At 34.7% G+C, this 17696-nt stretch overlaps 1 protein-coding gene across 3 annotated transcripts in view; it reads left to right on the top strand.

The window, feature by feature from the left end:
• Nucleotides 1-16295, top strand: part of LOC138336152 (SRSF protein kinase 2-like) — a 59445-nt gene extending 43150 nt beyond the window's left edge. For all 3 annotated transcript variants that reach the window (XM_069285483.1, XM_069285484.1, XM_069285485.1), the window contains 10 exons: nucleotides 5973-6060; nucleotides 6509-6615; nucleotides 7036-7198; nucleotides 7946-8094; nucleotides 8593-8797; nucleotides 9074-9532; nucleotides 9788-9876; nucleotides 10365-10472; nucleotides 10750-10912; nucleotides 11355-16295. In XM_069285483.1, coding sequence (XP_069141584.1) covers nucleotides 5973-6060; nucleotides 6509-6615; nucleotides 7036-7198; nucleotides 7946-8094; nucleotides 8593-8797; nucleotides 9074-9532; nucleotides 9788-9876; nucleotides 10365-10472; nucleotides 10750-10912; nucleotides 11355-11545 — 1722 coding nt within the window. In that variant the 3' untranslated portion in view covers nucleotides 11546-16295. The remainder of the gene's footprint in view (nucleotides 1-5972; nucleotides 6061-6508; nucleotides 6616-7035; nucleotides 7199-7945; nucleotides 8095-8592; nucleotides 8798-9073; nucleotides 9533-9787; nucleotides 9877-10364; nucleotides 10473-10749; nucleotides 10913-11354) is intronic.
• Nucleotides 16296-17696: the final 1401 nt, after the last annotated feature.

The raw sequence follows: 17696 nt of genomic DNA, 5'->3' as shown, positions 1-17696 counted from the left end.
ATAGGTTCCGTTTGTTATTCTGATCCTTTTGAATGATCATATCAAGCTCAACCTTCCAGGACATCTTCCTCATAAGAAAAAGTGCCTGCTTGGAGTTATATTCCAGATCTGATGGTCAAAGGTCAAGGTCCCTTAATAAAAATAGAAATTCTCTTTTTTTCCTTATTTTCAATCACGTTCTATTGGGCTTATCATACTCAAAACTGTTGGTGGAACACCTTTCTTGGGGAAATTTTTTATGACTGAACTTCAAAGGTCAAGGTCATCTTTACTATAAATAGAAATAGGACTAAAGAGGGTATAGTCCCTATCCGGGTATCATAACCAGATTTAGTCCTAATCCTAATTAGTCCCCTAATCCTGACTGATGTCACTGATTGCTATCACTACAGAGGCAGCCCTAATCCTGACCAGTCCTCTAATCCTGACTGATATCACCCTTACCACCAGAAATACCCTGACTATCACAGGTTAATTAGACCAATACCCCTGTGTTTGTGTCTGTAAACCCCAGTGGTCCCCTGGTGTGTGATGTTGTCACTGATGTAGCAGATGAATGAGATGAGTTTTAGCCATGCTTGACACCATCAGGACTGGTGATGAATCACAGGCAAGGTGGGTACAACAATGTCAATGTACTCCTAGCAAGGCCACAGTAATATTGGCAATACTTGTACTCGTCAGCTGGTCATAGCTATTTACACATGTTTTTTTATCCTCAGGGAGTATCTGTTTCCTTGTATCTAGTTATGATTAATAAATGTCTTTAATAATAATAATAAGTTTCCTGTAAAGGTTTTGTGGTGTGGTCCTTGATGAGTTTATTGTTCTAGCAAGTTGTGATGCAGTGTTTCCTTGTATTGTTGTAGCTAGTGAAAATATTAGTATTAGTATAGCCAAATTAGAATGTATACAGCACAGACCGGATTGTTTCTCATCTTTGATTAAGTTTAAAGATAACCTAAGGTCTTTTGATCAAAATGACTGATTGACCATCTTGAGCTATCTTTTATTGTAAGTTTACTTCTTGAAGTAAGAATAAAGGATAATAAACAATTTATTATCAGATACAATAAAAAAATTCAATATCAATTACCGTATTCGACCAAATTAGTGCCCATATCCCAATAAACGCCCCTCCTCCTTTTTGAGGCCTTGATTTCAATTGCCCAGGCATAAAGAAAGACCAAAACTACACATAACTGTATAGATTTGCAATAATTATGTCTTATTAGTACCTTTTCAATTTTTTAAACGCCCTGGGCGCTTATTGGGTCGAATATCAATATCCAAGAAAAAAGGTGAAGATATGAAAAAAATAGAATTTTATTTAGGTTAATAGACCACATCTTATTGATGGAGAACCTTCGCTTGGTTTGGGGAGTATTTCGGACTGACGTATGATGAATTGACTATCTTTCTGTCTGATGCAATTTTGTTTGACCTGGTACAAATAGATCAATAATACATATCAGGGTGTCATGATCGGACGGCTCATGATGTACGGAATCGTCTGTAATGAAGACGGATTCACAGTTTGTGTGAGAAGTTCGGGGAGGTTGCATGGCAGAATTGTGAAGCTTATTACTTCCTGTCAGGCAAATTGGTCACCGCTATATATGGCCTCACAATACTTACACATCCCCTACCTTGTATCTTACTGAGCTATATATGGCAGCGCAATATTTATATTCTGCAAGGATAAAGAAGAGTAATCGTTGAAAAGTTGGTGCTTTGACTTATATATAATATTCTTCGTAAAGTTGCTGACTAATATTTTCTTCCTTTGGGAAGATTCTATACTGCACTGTTCAAATTCACTGAAAAATGACACAATGTGTGTTTTTCAACAATTAATGAGTAGCAGGAATCCAGATTTGTTTACAACTTTTTATAAACAACTTCAGGAACAGATTCATCTTTATTTACTGTGATCAAAATTGATTAACCTAAAACCTGCCTTGTCTTAATCAAGTTGATTGAGATCGGTTGTGCACTTTTTAAGTTGTCTTCAGACAGTCATTGACAGACTCTAACCCCTGTTGTCATCCATCTTCTGTTTGCGAAAATTTCACAAATATTGGATTTCTTTGAAGTCACGAATCTTGGAGCAGTTTAAATTAAAAAAGAGAAAAAAAAATTAAAAAAAATAGCAGAATGACTTAGAATCCTTCTTTGGCCAAAGGTCATGTGTTACCTGTATAGTTTTTGAATCCCAAGGGGTTCACAGTGTTTTAATAACCTAAACAGGCCTTCTTTTGATTTCTTTACATTTCATGACATATCCTAGTTACATTAAAAGGGAGTACAAACAGATATACTACTGTCATGAAAATAAAACCTCTCATACTTTACAAAAACTTTGTAATACGGCGGTTTCGAGATCCCAAAACAACTTGGGTAAAGCACTATTTACTGCCGATTAGTCCCACCTTCAGGTGATTATGACATCGTCATTTGACATGATTTTTGTTACATCATAATCACCGGAAGGTGGGACTAATCGACGGTAAATAGTATTTTACCCACCTAGTTTTGGGATCTCAAAACCGCCGTATTACAAAGTATGATGATGAAAGATTAGAGGATAAGTAATTACTAATATACTCTAAAAAATGTATTCTTAAAAGATAATGGAAATGTTACACACTATCATCAAAAGCAGATTCAAATTACTATGTGCCTCGATCAAGATACCAGACGAATTTGTTCTTCAAAATCAGAATTGAGATGGAGCCAGTATGGGAATACAATAAATGTTTCAAAAACAGTATACTTTTATACTAAATACCTAAAAGTCAAACTTGGTTATAAAGACTAACCAAGGGATAAAAAAAATGGTCCTTATACCCAGGGTAAATTTGTGTTGAGATTGACTATTTGGGATCCTTAGAGAGTGGTCTTATTAAGCAAGTGGTCATTATATGGAGGTGTATAATATTCGGTAATTTTAGGTACAAGATCACGATAATGACCAATAACAATGCTATATCATACAACCTACTCTATAACCTCTGGCAGTCTATGAGTAGTTGTCATCCATTAAGGCAATCATGATCAAAGAAAAGCTTGAATATTGAATCAAGTCTGACATGTAAACACCATATGTTTGAGAAGTTTTCCTCATTCCATGAATCACATCCAGGATTTCGTGACCAAACATAGGCTGTTATAAAAAAAAAGTCCAATTTTGTCTTGTCTGTATAGACTTTTTATAGACTGACGACGACCGTACATTTCGTTTGTAGGAAAGCCGAGACCTCTGTCGAAGTTTTCATGCATTTCTATGAAAGGCAAATAGGCTAGTGGTTTATGAATACAGATCATGTAAGATCCTTACATATAGATCATGGTGTATGTCTGCTTCAATATATAAACTGTCTTTTAAACCAGTGATAGAACAGATGGCTGCCTTATCTGGTTTCTCTCCATGCCTGGCATGCACAAAGATTTCAAATTTTCTTTCAGTCACATTGATTTCCTGTCTCGTTGCTGAAATATTTATTCAGCTTTATGATGTAATTGAAGCTATCTTTGCCAATTCAATTTAGAAGAACTGTAAGCAGATTGCTCGAATTTCTCAGGAGTGCCTGTTTGTTTAAGACTGATATTAACCTCCATGTAGCCTTAAAATCAGGAAAAGGAGTGAGGAGACAACCTTGGTGACTTAAAATCCTGAAATTTAAAGAAAGTTTCAGAAATACTATTTATTTTCTCCTTTGACAATAAAAAGATGATATAATACAAGGCTAATTAACTTAATTATCTGAATGGGAAAAATATGAAGTTAGAAAGGTCTATTATAATTCTAAACCTTTATGAGTTTAATCGGTTGTCCTGTATTAAGACAAATACATTTGTCATTTGGAAGAAAACATTACAGTGTTCTGGTAAAAGTTCACAGCATTGATCTGGTATGTGTGTGGTAGGGCTTACCTTTTTATAAATAGAAAATAACTTTACCGTGTTTTCTAGTAATATTTTGTCGGTCAAATTGCAGAAATGTCATCCATTTGACAATAACATCTTGGGTTTTATCAAATAGTAATAAAGAATTGTTTTATGTTTAGTTGAAATGACATGTGATGACCATATTGGCTGGACTGTATGTCAGGCCTGCTGTGGAGTCATACCAAACTGTGATCATGTCACTCCGTCTGTTAAACATGTCTAGTTAGCTCTTGATGTCTTAGCCTGTCAAACATCTACTTGAATCTGATGCCTTGGCCTGCCAAACATCTACTTAACTCTGATGTCTTGACCCACCAAACATCTGCTTAACTCCGATGTCTTAACCCACCAAACATGAGACTGCTTAACTCTGATGTCTTGACCCACCAAACATGAGACTGCTTAACTCTGATGTCTTAGCTCCTTAAACATCAGCTTAACTCTGAAGTCTTAGCCCATCAAACATCTTCTTCACTATGAAGTCTTGGCCCATCAAACATCTGCTTCACTCTGAAGTCTTAGCCCACCAAACATCTACAGAACTATGATATTTCAGCCCATCAAACATCTACTTAACTCTGATGTGTCAGGCAACCCAACAATTGCTTAACTCTGATGTCTTGCCCTACCAAACATCTACTTAACTCTGATGGGTCAGCCCATGAAACATCTGCTTAACTCTGATGTCTCGGGCTGCCAAACATATGCTAAACTGTGATAAATCAAAATATCTCCTTTAATTCACTGGCAATTAAAATCAATATGAAACTAAAAAAAAGAAATGAAAAAATGGGGAGGAAGATATGTAGAGATTACCTTAAAGTAACTGATTTTTACCTGAGATTAAAGTTACTGGTTTTGTAATTGACTAAGTAATATTAAGTCATATTAAGTAAATTCTGTAGATTTGAATGATAGGGTTGTGTTACTTAAGAATTCCTGCATTTGTAATCCAAGCTTATCTGAATCTTTAAACAAATCTCAAATGAATCTCTCTGGAACCAGTGGTATCACATTCCTCATCAGATGTCGGCCAGGAGATCGAATGTGACCTTCAGTTTCATTTGAAATTCAAAATTGCACCAGAGTGCCTGCCTACAGATTGGCATTTATTCCAGTAGTCGTTTAGATGGTGACTTGGAACTCCTACTGGCTGGATTACTGGAAATTTAAGACCATAATACCAGAAATGCTTAATGCATCAGCAATTAACACAAACTGAAGTAAAACATGAAACAGACAGTGGCTGGTTTGATGAAGGATTGTGACCTTGGTGGCCGGTTACATGACCACCAAGGTCAGATTAGATCACACATACAGTCTGTTAGAATGTTAACTGATTAGTTGTCCATGTGAACCCAAATATTATTGACAAACGGAAGACTTGGTATTTGTTGATTTTGTTATGTGTTACACAAAGACTCTAGTGACATATATAAAATACCATATAGTGGAGACAATTTTCTTTATCCATCTGTCATCTGTCTTAATGTCTTACCAGATGTTACTGTCACCATGTCTCTCCATGTTACACCTCGGTGAACACAATGACAGCTCCCTAACACACTCATTCTTCTCCCCCATTTTACACCCCTCCACATACATTCCTCGAGCCATACCCCTCCCCACCAGCTCCCCTATTTGCCCTGATACCAATGTTTCCCATCTCCAACCATCATGATATGACCCGTATTTGACCTAAAAAGTGCCTCCGTCCCTATAAGTTTTTCCCCTTTTCAACTATTTAAGTGCCCTTGGCACTTATTGAGTCAAATACGGTCAGTAACAGTGTTAACTAATTTTATGTTTATATATATATATACATCTCGTGTAATGATAGTGATCAAGTTTAAGTGTGTATGTCACTCATTTTGTCAGAGTTAAGGCCCTTTGATTTAAAGATGCAAAGCTCAAAGACGCTTTTTGGGCACTTATATTTACTTATTAACAACAGATAAGTTATTTATACATCTGCAAAATTATGATATTCATATTTTACTTATGTAACTTTAAATTTACAGGTGAGAGAAAGTGACGAGGATGATATGTTCAGGGAGAGGACTGTACAGCTTCTGGACGACTTCAAAATATCTGGTGTCAACGGCACCCGTATCCTTTTCATTGTCAGCAATGTGTAGGTTGATCAAGCCAACTCCAATATGTCATTCATTAGCCAATATTCTGCATAAAAATTATGCTTTATAAATAAAATTACCTTTCCTGTTATTATTTGTAATTAGCATATGCTTTGCATAATAATAGTAATTATCTTAACTGCAGATATTCAAATTCTGCTTCGAAAATTGAAATCAGTTGTCATCAATCAGTATATGTTTGAAAATTATACATTAATTAAATATTTGAAATTTAAGTTTTTCTTTACATTTTGTTTTACAGAAAATATATTGATGTATTACTATTCATATATATTTCTCTTACCTGTTTAAGATCAAACAATGCATTTCTAGTCAATTAAAATATGAAAAATGTTTCAATAATTTTAAAAATAGAATTAGATGAAGGTATAATCTAGAGATTGATCTTTAACCAGAGTCAGATGTTTGTATGGTGTTTGAGGTCCTAGGACACAATCTACTGAAGCTGATTATTAGATCAAACTATCAAGGAATTCCATTAAGTAATGTAAAGAAAATTATCAAACAGGTGAGTATCGGGGTGAATTGATTGATAGAAAAAAACTTATCGGTATGTACAAAATTCTCTTGTCCAGGTGATGAAGTAGAATTATATTCGTCTCAATCACAAAAAATTGAATTGTTTGGAAAAATATGTTATGTGTGAAAACAGTTGGTTTACAGAATGTGAAAATTCAGTGGAAAAATCTGTACCTCGTCTTTTGTGTATGAAATCCATAAATTGCTTTGGAAAAATATAAAAAGATGTGAATCTGTGAGTCGGATCTGACTCAGGCCGTACATTGTGTCAAAAGTTCATGATTACAAATCTTATTTAAAAGAAAAAAAAAATGAATATTGATTTTCACAATTTTAAACAATAATCATGCCACTTTTAAGATCAGACAATGCAATATAAACATCATATATATTTTTTTTTTCGATACAGGTACTCCAAGGTCTCCATTACCTCCATTCTAAATGCAATATCATCCACACGGACATCAAGCCAGAGAACGTTCTTATGTGTGTGGACGAAACCTACATCAGGAAACTAGCGGCTGACGCGTTTGAATGGCAGAAAATGGGTCAAAAGCTTCCTGGCTCTGCTGGTAATTGTCCTCTTGGGGAAAACTGTATTTTGCTTGGAACAACGGTCCTAGGGGTATATCTTGGGAATATTGAAATTCTTTCAGTAGGCCTTAGGGGGGTATTTCTTAGAGGAAAGACATACCAATACTGTCATGCAAAGAACTACTATAAACAGTCCTTTGGGGCTATAGTTTGAGAAGACTGTCATGCACGGACATTCTATAAACAGTCCTTTGGGGGTATATCTCTGGAAGAATTGTACCAACACTGTCATGCACGGACATTCTATAAACAGTCCTTTGGGGGTATATCTCTGGAAGAATTGTACCAACACTGTCATGCAAGAAAATCCTGCTATTGTATCATATAGTCATGCAAAGTTATAGCATTGATAAAGATCTTAGCTATGAACATGATATTCAGTGGTAATAAAAGCCGACAAAAAAATCTTTATGTTTGATATGAATATAAAGCTTCAAAGTGACAATCATGTGAAGGCACTGCATGCTTTGTCTACAGTGCCTTTTGAACTATTGTTAGATTTGCTTTCTCAGTAAACAGGACTGTAGAGTGATAAAGATTAAAGTTAAGATGCTTTGGTTTTCTATATTTGGTGTGCATACATCTATTTTTAGTTCCTTTAAAGTGTGTCTGACTTGTCCAAAAACAAATTACAGCTTTAAAATCAACAAATAGAGATTTACATGAATAATGTATACTAGATACATTGTACTGCCAAACATTAATGTAAGTTTGTATAATTACAGTGAGTACAGCACCAAAGGAAAAGCCTTTAGACCCATCGAAAATGTCCAAAAACAAAAAGAAAAAGATGAAAAAGAAACAGAAGAAGCAACAGTTATTACTGGACGAACAGATGAAACAGATTGAGGAATTTGAACGAGAGAAGGAACAGGTGAGTGGAATTTGAAAAGGAGATAATATAATGTCTAAGTCTATTATATTACAAAAGGTATCATATTATGAAAGAGAAATATAGAATGCCAACATCATGAATTATTATCATAAGCATTATTCAAACTCAATACTAGATGAAGCCTAGATAATATTTTAACCTAGATCCCTATTTGAACTTTGACAAAGTATTTTGAAATCAAAAGCTGGTCCCAATTTCTCCATAAAGAAGCACTGTTTTAGTCAAAACTTTAGGCATCTCATGTAAATAAAGTTAGGTCAAAATTTTGACATGGTTCTTTAGAAGTCTTTCTAAAAACAATAAATATTAACCTAAGTCAGAACTTCAAAATTTTCTTCTTGTCTAAAAAAAAAAAAAAAAAAAAAAAAAAAAGGATTGAAGTCCATCTGTGAGAACTTTGAGAAATCAGGCCCTAATGAATCTGTACAATTATTTAACTCTTCTTCTGCTTTGTTAATGATGCAGTACATATTACAGAATGAGAGTATGTCCCAGAGTGAGAGTACACAGAGCTTACCCCAGCAGGAAGGAATGGATCAGTCTGAGGGTACAGATACTTGTAATACCGTGAATAGTGACTCGTCACCTACAGAGAACAGTCTCGCCAACTACACCGACCAGGAAAACTCAGAAAACAACAAAAATGATCTGAATATTATTGAAATTGAAAATAACAACGCAGGTAATGATTGTGTGTAAATGGGCATCAGTTTTGTTTGAATGCTGTGCTGTCTCAATAATTGCATTTATTAAGTGTTTTATCTTAACGAGTCAATCAGCTAGATCTGAATGAATACTGTTGATTTAACTTGTCTAACATACATTTTGGCATAAGGAGCCCATTTTTTCTGGTGATTGAGTTTTAATCTATAAATTGTGGCACACATGTAATTCTCATATTGCTAACAACAGTCAAATCTTTTAAGATTGTGTAAATGGCAAACTTTGTATTTCACAGACAACAGTGCAGAAAAGGAAAAAACTAAAACAGAAAAAATTAACGAGGAAAATACACAGCAAAGTGAAGGCGAGAAAAGTCCGCCACTAACGAACAAAAACTATGTAGAACCCACGATTATCACGGATGGTGGCGGTACCACAACGATTATTGTGCAAAATGTGGCTCCAGAGCAGGTACCCGAACCCCCAATGTGTAATGGTCACGAATCTCAGGAGGGTCCGGAGGGGGACTCCGTTAACAAAAACATTTTGTCTCAGGAGGCACCGTCACAGGATACGTCAATGAACATTTCTGAAAGTGAGGCTGTATCCAATAAGACGGAGCCTCAGTCTGAGAACACACCTTGCGCTATGGAGGAGAGCAATAATAGCGAGTCCAGTCCAGATTCTAAAGGTCGGGATCACAGTATGGACAACACTAGCCAAGCTAACAGTGACACCAGTAATAATTCCTCAGGTAACCTTTCCAGTACTATAGGATATTAATGATTAAAAGAGAAAATAAATAACAAAAAGGATATTGTGATATAAAATAAATAAATAAATATGATATATTAACTTGGCAGTTGAAGCAAATTTATGTGAAAGTAGGTTCACTATCAACATTAAAGCCCAATTTATTTCAAAGCATGCAAAAGTCGTCTTTAAAAAAGATATTAAATTGTTAATACAACCAGCTGAATTTTCGTTACAAAATGTTCGTTTTTGACAGCACGCAAACTTAGCTGTAAAGCAGACCCTGTGAGGGAGGTATGTGATATTCCTGTGAAGATAGCCGACTTGGGCAACGCCTGCTGGATAGTAAGTACCGTTTTTCCGGAGTATAAGTCACAACTTTTTTCCTTGAAAATCGAGAGTGCGACTAATACAACAGTGCGACTTTAGTCGGTCAGCTTTATATAACCACTCAGCCACCGTGGCCCCCTTATGAAGTGTGCAAACACCTTATTGTAAATGTGTTCAAAATGGTGAACAAAGATACCTTTTAACATGTTTTAGTTAGGTTTACTTAGATTGTTACATCATATATCAGTCATTTGAGTGTTTTGTTAAAATGGCTTAAAATAGGAAGTCTAGTATTATTAGATGTTATATGATATGAGAGAAAAAATACTACTGTATTCATATGCTGGCCTTGGTATTTAGGATAGGAATATTCCACCCTTGGAGTCTTATATTAGGTAAAATCCTCTGCGTTAACACCTCTTGTGGAAAAATCCGCATCTTTCAATGCCCAACATATGAATGAGTGTTAAGTACTGGTTAATATGGTTCTTTCTGACTGACAGCACCACCATTTTACGGAGGATATCCAGACCAGACAGTACCGCTGTTTAGAGGTTCTAATTGGAGCCGGCTACGGAGCACCTGCTGATCTCTGGAGTACGGCTTGTATGGTAAGTATCCTAGATTTAGTTAAAGACAGCAGGACTATGCCTTTTTACATTTTATTTTTCGGTTGATCTGTATTTAATCAAAAATAAATGGTAAATCTAGTAAAAATTAGACTTGAAATTTTTTAATGCTATTGCAATCAGAGGTAGTTCTATTAAAGATGTCATCCATAGCAGGCATTCAGCAAAAAAACTTCTATTGTATGCTTTTTAAAAAAGGAAAGGTCCATTTGTGAGTGAAACTCTGTGCTTTATCTAATTGATCTGTTTGGTGTTACAGGCGTTTGAGCTGGCGACAGGTGACTATCTGTTTGAGCCTCACTCTGGAGAGGATTACTCGCGAGATGAGGACCACCTTGCACACATTATAGAACTTATCGGCCCCATTCCACGCCATATAGCACTGTCTGGCAAATATTCTCGAGAATTCTTTAACAGAAAAGGTAATTTACATTGTCTGACGTCATTTATAGATATTGTTTGATTTTTGGGGAGAAAATTGAATTCTGTGATCTCTCCTTTTAGTCTGCATCAACTTCATATCTGTTTTGATTAAACCAAATACTTTTATGTAAATTTTAAGAACTGGATAGGTGGTTGGAAAGTATGAATTTGAAAATGTTTTAAATATAATTTGATAACAACCAAATATGTATGTATTGCATATCAAATTGCAAAATATTATAAGGTATAAAAATGTAAAATGAAGTCGAAAAATAAGTTGTTTTATTACCTGTATCAGCTCCTTGTTAAAAGTATTAGAAGTTCTTGAATACTGGGTATGAAAATGATTTAAGGACAGTAGCATACTTTATGTTGAATAAAAATTGTTGTAAAAAGATTCCCAACACTCTAAATTTAAATGTTACATTTCAACTTTTTCAGGAGAGCTTCGACACATCGTGAAACTAAAGCCATGGGGTCTGTATGAAGTACTGACAGAGAAATATGAATGGGAGCCGTCAGAAGCCCAGCAGTTTTCCGACTTCCTCATGCCCATGCTTGTATTTGACCCCGAGAAGCGTGCCACAGCGCAAGAAAGTTTAGAACATCCTTGGTTGGCCGAGGTCTCATAGCTACCTGCAAGAGTCTGTTCTCGCTAACCCTGTCTGTTAACGCCTGCTTGAGCTGCAGATCCTCAGCACTACATGTGTACCAGGGAAGATGGTTGAGCTAAAATAAGGATACATGATACATCAAATTTCTGTTGGTTTGTGATTCTGTTTGGACTAAATGTGTCGGGCTTCCTAACAGTCTGTGGAAACTATAGACAAGCAAACAGGAACCTGTGTTGTGTATATATCAACCATTTTTTTTTTTTTTTTTTTTTTTTTTAACAATTTGAAGGTCATTTTATTGACGGTACCGGTAATTTGTTATGTATCAATTTCTGCCATCTGTCAGTAGTTCATAATATGTTGTCAAGATGTAATTCGTAAATTTTAAGGGGAAAAGATCCACAATGTAAAAATATGCATAAGACATTTAATGAAATATTTTGTTTCTGTGTATTTATTAAAGCATTTTACAAGGTTAGAAATGCCCATTCTATGAATGTGCATTATTGATATGAAACAATACGGATGTCATATTTGTATTCGCTGTATTGTAAGTACACGGTGTTTAAGGAATATCTGCCATAGATAAGAGTATACAAAGCTATGTATTTATTTGGTAGTAACATTTGACTAGGTCTCTCCCATTCCTGTCATTAGTACTCGTTAGGTCATGTTGTTGCCTTTGTTTCCTGTAAATACAAGTCCTGTACAGAAATCATTTCAGTGACCGAGAAGGGTCAAAAACATGTCACATTACACTGAGGAGTACTACCAATCCTGTTAATATGACAGCACCTCCTGTAGTATCGAGTAGTGATTACTATATATATGTATATAGGTAGAGGTGATATTTATCATTCATACACATCTCATCATTGTTCACTGCCATCAAGTGTACCTCACAGAACACTTATCTCATCAACTTACTGACTATAATATACAGGACACATTAGTTTTTGTTTAGGGCTGTTTCAGAAAAGATCTACACCACTGAGCATAACTTGAATCACCCTCTTCAAAATGTACTTCTAATCACTTTATTTTTAGATCTGCTACTTCTGGAAGCTATTCCATCAATAAGCAAAATGAGTTGGCCTCGGTGAACTTAAAAGTTTTGGCCAGGGCTATTCCAGTAAAGTAACTACCCTTACCCAGGACTTCACAGGAATTAGGCTTTATTTTGTAGTCTGAAAAGGGAATTCTGGGATGTGGTTGATCTCTAAAAGATAATATTCAACAATGTACAGTTGTGGTAGGATTATGTCAAACTTTAAAAAAATAAAATTAAAGTAAAATTAAATGACAATGGACTTTTTTTAGCAGGGTCAAGGTCAGATGGCAAGGTATTTAAGTACATGTGTACTTTACATGTAAGACAGGAAACCGAATGAAAGGTATGAGGGTTCGACTGGCAATAACACAAACAATTCTGTGATGGATGTACGTGTGTACCTCTGTGTACATGTGTACCTCTGTATGTGTGTACCTCAGTGTACGTGTGTACCTCAGTGTACATGCATACCTCTGTGTACATGTGTACCTCTGTACGTGTGTACCTCAGTGTACATGCATACCTCTGTGTACATGTGTACCTCTGTATGTGTGTTCCTCAGTGTACGTGTGTACCTGGGTGTATGCGTGTAACATGTTGTACACAGTAATATGGTACTGTCTGCCTACGTTATCCCACCTCACCATTCTGTCCGTTCTAACATCCCCAACCATATCTTCAATGATCTGACTAACACAGTTTTCCATTCCTCTTTTTTCTATTTCGTGCCTTTTACAGGTTTAATTACTTTTCTTCCTTGCTTAGCTTTGTATTTTATGTTTATATCTAGTGCTGGCTATATACATGTAAGAGAAGAAAGTTTAAATACTTTGTCACATTAATTTGAGAGATGTAAATATGATCTGTTTTCCGAATGTTAAAAGTGCTGGAACTAATGTGACATTTTATTTTGTTGAGAAATTACTTGATATAAACTCGAAAGAGTGAATTACTTGATATAAACTCGAAAGAGTGCTACAATGAAAAGCCATGATACATGACATGTACTATAATAATATCAAGACTGCCGTGATTTGTATAAATTGAAGTTCTCTCTCAAGGAATCTTTTCCAGCATGATTTACCTTCAATGCATGCTTAAGGAAAATTTGTTTTTAAAAACATCACAGCCCAAATTCAGCCACAATTCAAGGGAGATAATATGTGTAAAAATATGGAAATAAAGTATTAATGTAGAAATATCTGGAAAGTAAAATTATTGAAGAAATATAAAAAGAATATTTAACATATTTTGTCTTTAATTCAATAACAATATCATTTTCTTTACACATTTCTAAACTTTGTTTTGCTAGAGAAATTTGTAGTTTCCGTGTTTTGTGTATATTTGGACCCATCCCTTGCCCTTTGACCCCTCTTTAACTGTTGATTTTTACACATGATGTTGATGCAACTCATGTATGACCAAAGGGGCCATTAAAGGGGAGATAACCCTGTAAGTCAGTGGGCAGGACTGGCATGTGATCGACTTTGTAACTGACAATGCTAGCCACTTGTTGTGTATATATATATTTGTATATACAGTGTGACATACTGAAAATCACTTTGGATTTGTCGCAGATGTGCTGCTTATGCCATCTATGAGCATGATATGTGATAATGATTATTGTAAGCCACTTAATTTTCCTGTATACAATATATTGCGTTATTGTTATTTTCAGCATACCATATTCGACCCAATAAGTGCCAAGGGCATTTAAAAAAATTGAGAAAGATATCAAAAAGGTACTTACGAAGACAAAATTATTGCAAACCTATACAGTTTTGGTCTGTATTTATGCCCAATTGAAATTGAGACCTCAGAAGGGGGAGGAGTGCTTATTGGGTCGAATACGGTATTTACAAATACATTAAGTCACGATCACAGGCTCTGAGTAACAATCGTGCATTCAAATATACATTTGCATTTTATATAATTTTTCAGGAAATATTTGAATTGTATGCTAGCTCTCACAAAATTTTGTGAAAAATTTGTATATCATGAAAATAAGGTGGATTGCATTAGAAGGATTTGGTTTCAACGCATTTAAATCTTTGTCTATGTTTTTATTAAAAGACTTACAACATTTGAAATAAGAATTTCTGAATTGATACGACAATACTGAAGTGATTTGCGGTATGAAGTGTAATAAAATTTATATATCTTGATAATCAAATGGATTCTGGTCTCAGTAGCTTAGTATTTTACTACAGTGTAGTAGGTTTGACATGGTATCGGTTCTTTTGGAATCAACAGATATTGTTATCGATATGTTACATGTTCCACCACGTCCATTCATTATAATATATTGTATACTGTAAACTAACTTAACTTGCAGGCATATTAATTTCGTATTTCAATTCATAACAATTTTTCACAGAAATTCAATTTCGTCATTTACAGTTAAAAAGCTTTATTTAACTTGACGTTTTTGCTGAGATTTATTTTCGTGAATCATAATTAGCTGCGAAATGTTATTGCACGCAATATTAAGATGGTTAACAGTTAGTTGATAATAAAAAAAATTATGATTTTTATAGCCACTTTGACTGTTCCTGGGTTATCCAAGATACTCTCTGGGTTATCCGAGATACAATACCTCATTGGTTATCCCAGATACCCCGTGGGTTATCCGAGATACTATATTGGTTATCCTAGATACTGTGAGTTATCCAAGATACTTTGTGGATTATCTGAGATTTCTCGTGGGTTATCATAAATACCCTGTGGGTTATCCAAGATACCCTGTGGGTATTATGACATACTGTGGGTTATTCAAGATACTCTGTGAATTATCCGAGATACCCTGTGGGTTATTACAGATACATGAGAGGCTGTTTTTCAGTAATTGGTCATAAACCTTGTAATGTCAAGTATGTCCATGGACGCTAACCAATGTTTTGTTAATAAAGAAATTTTTAATTACTTGTCAATGAAATAGTAGGAAGAGAATTACCTGTAGTATGTATTGACAGAGAAAGCTAGATTTGATTGTGTTTTACTGTAGTCGCAATTCTTGGTTTATAAATACAAAGAGAGATCTCTGATGTGATTTAGATAGTTCTGATTTATTGTACGTGACTTTTCTGAGTTGATTGATTTGGTGTGTGTAGCTCATTGGCGTAGTAGGACAAGATTTAGCACACTGACTACAAACAGAAATAAAATAAATACATGACAAGAGATACTAGTGTTTACTTTGTGGTTTTCAATTTGAAAATTTGATGAATGTATTTCAGGGGAACTTGATATTTCTATAGAAATCATCATTATAGAACATCAGATTCCTGAATCAGGTCGCCAACCATCTAGTCATTTATATGTACAGCTATGTGATAGTGATGTACTTTTGAGATGCCTGTATTAAACATTCACAAAAATTCCTCAAAGGATGAAGCTTTGAAACAGCTGGATTGTCTGGTACCATGCATAGTCAGTCCTATAGGTCATACTAAGTCAGCTACTGATGAACTTTTGTTATGGGAGTAGGCAAGAGTTATACCAAGTAAATATCTATTAGTCTTCTGGACTCGGGTTACCCTATGTTAAGTAGTATGCATGTACTTATGGACATTGTTTAGGTAAATTGAATGAAAGCTGACCATGAATAATAAGTCCTATCTTTCAATGGAACAGGCAACAGTTTCACCAACATTCCTTAACTTAAAGGAATTCTTTGCCTTGGAAATATCCATAGAAAATCATTACAGCTGATGTAAACAGCTGATGTAAAAAAAAAAACATTTGAAATATTAAAATATTGATGAACTTCTGTAACGCTTTCCTATGGAGAATTTTATGTTAAAGGAATGCTGATGAAACTGGGCTCTGATGGAATAGCTCTGACGAAGATGGTAAGGATAAGATGTAAAGTGTATAAAAACACAAGTGTTGTGTCAGGAATGGAGACTGCTGTCAAGTTGATGACAAATGATCACCATACCTTTTCTATGACAACGTTTGTTTGCTTCCATTAACTGAAGTTTCATCAACAGTGTACAAGCTTGTTAAATCCATACCTGATGATGAGAGAATACATAAACACAATAGTATGCATATTTATTGCTTCAAGTAAATCGTATCCTACAGACAAACGTTTATATTAAGGATCCAATGTTATCTGGAATGCAGCTTTTGATATTACTTCTTCGACGCATAAAGATAATAATAGCAGATGCATCTAATGTCGACATTTGCCTGTTCATCTTGTAACAAAGTTTGGCCATACTGTAATTAAACCCAATAAGCGCCCAGGGCATTTAATAGGACCAGATTTGGACAACCCTTTAACAAGATTAGTGCACAAAGCAAGCCATAAATCAATTTCGCTAAATACATCCAATAAAGAAACTGATGGTTTTCATATTTTGCATTTGATTTAAAGTTCAGAGAAATTGTGTCTTCAAAAATTTTGAGGGTCAAATACAGTTATTGTAAAATAAGGAATGTAAACTAATTCTGACATAAATGATTGATGATAAAGATTATTTCTTCACTCCTGTGCATTTATTTTATAGAACTATAGCATTTATATAGATATCTAGAACATTAGAAGAAGTCTGATTTCCTCCATTTTAACAGGTTAGTAGAACATCATAATAACCTTACTAAAAGTCTAAACCTAAAATGCAGTAGCCATCCTCTGATCAGCCATATCCAAAGTGTAAAATCATAAGTATTCAATTACTGCTTATTTAATAAGTTATAATTCTATGACTTCAAACAGGGTGATGCTGCTAAAATGGAGATTGAAACTTATTTTTGACAAACTTATGTGGTTCAGATAGGGGATACTGTCTCAAGCCTTCAGACGAATGAAGAAAATGTGTACAACATTGAGAGTTTATTTTGGGTTCAATTGTCTTTATATGTTATACTGTGCACAAATAAAGAAAATGCATCTGTTGTATCACATAACTTTTAGTCTGGAAATGTTAAATAAATTAAAGAAATTGAAGTGTTAAAAGAGTTTGTGTGGCTGAGACTGGACGATAGAAAAAGAATCTCGAATAGATGATCATTGTAGTTTAGGCGAGCTATCATTCATTTTACAGGCATGTATATGGCCAATATTTAAGATTAATTTCAATTTGTTCATTTAAAGCTTCTAGTATGTAAATG

This window comes from Argopecten irradians, chromosome 12, assembly GCF_041381155.1.
Source record: "Argopecten irradians isolate NY chromosome 12, Ai_NY, whole genome shotgun sequence".
NCBI classification, from domain to species: domain Eukaryota; kingdom Metazoa; phylum Mollusca; class Bivalvia; order Pectinida; family Pectinidae; genus Argopecten; species Argopecten irradians.
This window is presented reverse-complemented; position numbering and strand designations above follow the sequence as displayed.